General features: G+C 58.4%; 1 protein-coding gene across 1 annotated transcript in view; it reads right to left on the reverse strand.

Annotated features, from left to right (window-relative positions):
- The window catches only part of TMC3 (transmembrane channel like 3), a 40,431-nt gene extending 37,051 nt beyond the window's left edge, over nt 1-3,380 (reverse strand). The window contains exons 1-2 of the mRNA XM_054713174.1: nt 3,292-3,380; nt 1,381-1,524 (exon numbers count right to left, since the gene is read on the reverse strand). Of these exons, the coding sequence (XP_054569149.1) occupies nt 1,381-1,524; nt 3,292-3,380 (233 nt within the window). The remainder of the gene's footprint in view (nt 1-1,380; nt 1,525-3,291) is intronic.
- Between the last annotated feature and the right edge of the window lie 2,620 nt (nt 3,381-6,000).

Genomic DNA, 6,000 nt, shown 5'->3' on the forward strand with positions numbered 1-6,000 from the left:
TCCCTTACTGACCTTGCAACCAAAGTTGGGGCCACACCCCAAGGGAGTGTACTCTGGGGGAGCCCCCCCCCCCATTCCCGTGGGGGCAGGCGGGACTCACTCCTCTGGAATTCCTGGAAGCCCCTCCCTGGCCCTCCCCACCCGCCCCCCTGCACTCAGAGAACCTCCTTCCGGAAAAAGGCACCATCAGCTTAATGCAAGGGAGCGAGAGGGGTGTGTGTTCACACCCACAAACCGCCTGACACGCCCCTTGGAGGGCCCAGTAGCCATCAGGGAGGAGAGCGCCCTGAGGCCCAGAGAGCAGGCGTGGCGAGTGCTGGGAGGAGGGTGAGCCGACCCGAGGGGCAGGGGTCTCCCTGGGGAGCCGGGGGCCAGGGCCGATTCCGGGGGGACGGGCGACAGGCTCAGAGATGTGGGCAACAGCCCCCCAGGCAGGGCCGCTGCCCCAGACACAGAGCCCGACTCCCCACTCCCATCTGGGTCCCCGCTGTCAGGGGTCAGGGGTCAGCGTTCAGCTGCCGTAACTTCTCCAGGTGACGGGGAGGACGTGTGGGAACAAAGGTTTCTTTCTCTGTGTTTTTTGTTTTGTTTTGTTATTTTTTTAAAATTTCTCACCTGAGGATATTTCCCCATTGATTTTCAGGGAGAGTGGAAGGGAGGGGGAGAGACAGAGAGGAACATCGATGTGAGAGAGACACATCGATGGGTCGCCTCCTGCTCGGCCCCGGCCAGGGCGGAGCCTGCCACCGAGGTCCATGCCCTTGACCAGAATCGAACCCGGGACCCTTCGGTCCACAGGCCGGCGCTCTATCCAGGAGCCACACTGGCCGGGTGGGATGAGGGATTTCAAATGCAGGCACCCAGACACACACACACACATGGGACACACACACACGTAACCCAGATACACACGCACACACGGGACCCACACACACATATAACCCACCTACACAACATAACCCACCTACACACACACACACACACACATACGTAACCCAGATACACACACATGTAACCCAGATACACACAAATACACACACACACATAACCCAGACACACACACACGTAACCCAGACACACATACGTAACCCAGACAACACACACACACACACACACACAAACACACATAACCCCCTGCACACACATAACCCAGACATACACACACATGCATAACCACACACACACACACACACACACACACACACACACACACACGGGACCCAGACACACACAAAGGAGGTGACACCCGGAGGCTCTGCCTGCCCATCGCACAGGGTCTGCCTCCCGCCGTCCGTCACAGCCCCGCCTCCATCAGAGCCCCCGTGTCCGTCCGTCCGTCCGTCCATCTCTCCGTCCGTCTGTCCGTCACAGCCGCCTCACCGGAGCGCCCGCAGCTTCTGGCGCATGGCCCAGGGCCGGCAGCGGATGTTGGCCATGAGGTCCTTCTGGAACTGCAGGCTCTGGAAGATCCGCTCGGGGTCGCTGCTGACCCCCACGTCGGCAGGCAGGCCGTCCTCCCCGCCGCTGCACGGAGGGAGGGAGAGGGGGTGTGAGGGAGGAGGGGAGGGAGGAGGGGAGCACCTGCAGCTAGCAGCCACGGGCCTCCCTCGCTGGGGCCCACGAGGGCACCCTGTCCCGGGATGAGAGATATTCCCGGAAGGCGCCATGGAAGGAGACCACGAAGAGCCGGCGGGTCCCAGCCACAGGGCGCCCCTCGCCCCGACTCTGGTGTAAAACACATGGAGCCTGGCCTCCGGCTCCGTGGCCGAGGGTCCACCCAGGAGCCAGGAGGTCAGGGTTCCATTCCCGGTCGGGGCACACGCCCGGGTGGCGGGCACGATCCCCAGGGTGGGGCGTGCAGGAGGCAGCCGATCCGTGATTCCCTCTCATCATGGATGTTTCTCTCTCTCCCTCTTTCTTCCTCCCCCTTCCTCTCTGACATCCATAAAAATACACCGAGTGGCCCGATGATGATGATCTCCGAACGCATCATAACCTGGCCACTCCGTGTAGATCCTATAGAATAAAAGGCTAATATGCAAATTGTCCCCTCGACCAGGAGTTCGACCAGCAGGCAGGCCGGCCAACCGCCCATGTCCCCCCCCCCTGGCCAGGCTGGCCGGACCCCACCCATGCACGAATTCATGCACTGGGCCTCTAATGTATATACACTGAGTGGCCAGATTATTATGCGTTCAGAGATCCTATATTTAACAATGAAATCAAACAAAAAAATAAAATAAAATAGAAACCAAACCCTGGCCCCAGAGACCCCTCCCCTCGCTGCCGTCCCACTCGGATCCATTGGAAATCTGGCCTCACGGAGGGAGAGGAGGAGCCGTGCTCAGGGAATGAATGAGGGCGAGCATTTCAGGGAAACGGCTCTCTGGGAGAATCACTTCTCCACGGGCGGCAGCGCCACCCCAGGGACACCTGGGGGCGCCCGTGAGGGCCCCTCTCAGGTGGCATCCGTGCTTTCCGCCAGGGCTGTTTCCTCAGGGATACGCTTTGCCATTATGTCATTATCACTATTCTCGTTAATCCGCACCCGAGGGCATTTTCCCATCGACTCTCAGAGAGAGGGAGAGACAGCGAGAATCGTCGATGTGAGAGAGACACATCGATGGGTTGCCTCCTGCACAAGCCCCGACCAGGGCCCCGGGCTGGGGAGGAGCCTGCCACCGAGGTCCGTGCCCTTGACCAGAATCGAACCCGGGACCCTCCGGTCTGCAGGCCGGCGCTCTACCCACCGAGCCACACCGGCCGGGGCCCCAGGGAGACGCTTGAAAACAGGAAGACACAGCCATCCCTGCGCTTCCCCCCCCATGTAGAGGGTTTCCCTGTTGGAAGAACAGCTCTGCCCAAGCCCTCTGAGTGCCTGGAGGGCTCATCGATGCTGTAAATACGGAACAAGTGCGAACAGACCCGGCTGCTCAGCCGCCCGCAGCCCCCGCCAGCAGACACCGGCTTATGAAGACAGATATTATTATCTTCTCTCTGAGCTCAGGGGAGGGACCCCGGGCGCCTGTGGCCTGGCCGGCAGGGAGCCAGGGGGGCGCAGGTGTGGGGATCCGGGGCCCTGGCTAGGAAGCGGGCAGCGCCGTCCACCCACCCCCCGCCCCCCACCCCCTGCACCTGCAGAGGCTGCCCCAGTGGCAGGTGCACAGGCACCTGGAGGAGGGGGTGTCTGACTGAGCAGGATGGGGACTCAGCCCTGAGGTCAGATGGAAGGAGGGCTCCCCCGAAAACCCCACACCCCTGCCCTGGTGCCCCCCACGCTGCCCGGCTCACCTGAGCAGCAGGGACTCCGGGCACAGGTAGTGCTGGCTGGCATTTCTCCGGGTGCCTCTGGGGCGCTGGGACGCCCTGGAGGGTGTCATGGAGCGGAGAGGTGGCGGGGATCCCTAGGGATGAGCAGGGCGCGGGAGGAGGCGGCAGGGTCTGCCCAGGAAGTTTCTAGACGGGCTGGCAGCTGCTCCCCCTCTTCCCAGAGCAGGACTGCCTGCAGCTGGGGCTGGGCAGGGAGAGGCCAGAGGCCAGACATGAATATGCACACTCCTCATGAATATGCATGCCCCTCATGAATATGCACGCACCTCATGAATATGTATGCTCCTCATGAATATGCATGTCGTCCATGAATATGAATGTTTGTCACAAATATGAATGTTAAGGTGGGGGCAGCAGCAGACACTGGCCTGAGTCTAGCCGCCCAGGCGGTGGGCGTGTCCAGGTGATGTAGGCGTCACCCAGGATTCACATCTGGGACCCTCTGGGCCCAGACAGGGCTCTGTGGTTTGCAAAGCACCACATACCGGTTACCACGACTGGTGCCCACAAAACACCGGGGGACAAGGCAAAGCATAGCTTGTTTCCCCCGTTTGCTCTCAAGAAAGAGGCTGAGCCCCAACCGGTGTGGCTCAGTGGATAGAGCGTCGGCCTGCGGACTGGAGGGTCCCAGGTTCGAGTCCGGTCAAGGGCATGGACCTTGGTTGCGGGCACGTCCCCAGTAGGAGGCGTGCAGGAGGCAGCTGATGGATGTTTCTCTCTTCTTGATGTTTCTAACTCTCTATCCATCTCTCTTCCTCTGTGTAAAAAATCAATAAAATATATATTTTTAAAAGTAAGAGGCTGAGAAAATGTCAGATTTCTGACCGCCTCCGCCAACATCGTCCGTGAGAGACACAGCCAAAACACTTGTTGTTATGCACTTTTATCCAGTTTTTAAAAAAATTGATTTCAGAGAGGAAGGGAGAGGGAGAGAGAGAAACGTCCATGATGAGAGAGAATCATAGATCAGCTGCCTCTTGCACGCCCCACACTGGGGATGGAGCCCGCAACCCGGGCATGTGCCCTGACCGGGAATTGAACCCTGACCTCCTGGTTTCTAGGTCGACGCTCAACCACTGAGCCTCATGAGCCAGGCAAAACATTGTTTCTTTAGATTTAGTTTTTTAGAAGTGAAATTACTGGACAAAGGGATTATCGTTTAAAAAAATTAAATTCTCTCTCTCTATATAAAAGCCTAATATGCAAATTGTACCCTTGGGAGTTCTACTGGGAGACTAGGAATTTGATTACTCGCTATGATGTGCACTGACCACCAGGGGGCGGCTCATTGGCCCTGATCGCCAGCCAGGCCTAGGGACCCTACCCGTGCATGAATTTCGTGCACTGGGCCTCTAAAGGTTGATAAAAGAAAGTCACTCTCTTTACAAGCTATTGAGGTGAGGAGTTTTGATGATGACTGGGAAAGGGGTTCTGAACGTGATCAGATTTGTCTGTGGACTCTTGATGGGTTCCTCGGTCTCATTGTCAGAAATTCCCTCTGAAGTCGGCCGGGCGCCCAGGTGTAAGGCGAGGCCGTGGGCGGGGGACCCCAGTTCCCTTCTCTGGCACCTCCCTGGCTCTAGCTCCTCAGGCTCCCAGGGCCCAGGCAAGAGGAAGGGAGGGCGGGGGAACCAGGGGCAAATTTCCTGCATGCTCAGGACTTCCTCTCTCAATCTGGTTAGAGGCTTCAAATATGCTGGATGATTTTAACTTAAGCCAGCACATCTGTAATAATAGAAGCGTAATATGCTAATTAGACCAGGTCGATGGCCATCTTCCAGATGTCCGACTTCCTTCTGGAGAAAGCCATGGTGGTGGGGGCCAAGGCACAGGCAGTTAGGGGCAATCAGGCTGGCAGGGGAGAGCAGTTGGGGGCATTAGTCAGGCAGGCAGGTGAGTGGTTAGGAGCCAGTGGTCCTGGATTGTGAGAGGGATGTCTGACTGCCTGTTTAGGTGGGATCAGACCTAAACCGGCAGTCGGACATCCCCCAAGGGTCCCAGATTGGAGAGGGTGTAGGCTGGGCTGAGGGACACCCCCCACACACACACTCTGTGCACGAATTTCATGCACCGGGCCTCTAGTCCTATATAATAAAGAGGTAATATGTAAATTGACCATCACTCTAACACACAAGATGGCTGCCCCCATGTGGTCAAAGATGGCCACCCCCATGTGGACACAAGATGGCTGCCACAAGATGGCCAGCAGGGGAGGGCAGTTGTGGGTGATCAGGCCTGCAAGGGAGGGCAGTTGTGGGCGACCAAGCCAGCAGGAGAGGGCAGTTGGGAGGAACCCAGGCCGACAGGGGAGGGCAGTTGGGGGTGACCAGGCTGGCAGGGGAGGGCAGTTAGGGGCAATCGGGCCGACAGGGGAGCAGTTAGGCATCAATCAGGCTGGCATGGGAGTGGTTAGGGGGTGATCAGGCTGGCAGGCAGAAGTGGTTAGGGGCAATCAGGAAGGCAGACAGGCGAGCAGTTGGGAGCCAGCAGTCCTGGATTGTGAGAGGGATCCCAGATTGGAGAGGGTGCAGGCTGGGCTGAGGGACACACCCCTCCCCCTGTGCATGAATTTCGTGCACCGGACCTCTAGTCTATAATAACAAAAGCGTAATATGCAAATCAACCAAATGGCCGAACAGCGGAACGACCGTCCAGACAACCACGCTACGA

This window comes from Eptesicus fuscus, chromosome 25, assembly GCF_027574615.1.
Source record: "Eptesicus fuscus isolate TK198812 chromosome 25, DD_ASM_mEF_20220401, whole genome shotgun sequence".
Taxonomy (NCBI): Eukaryota; Metazoa; Chordata; class Mammalia; order Chiroptera; family Vespertilionidae; genus Eptesicus; species Eptesicus fuscus.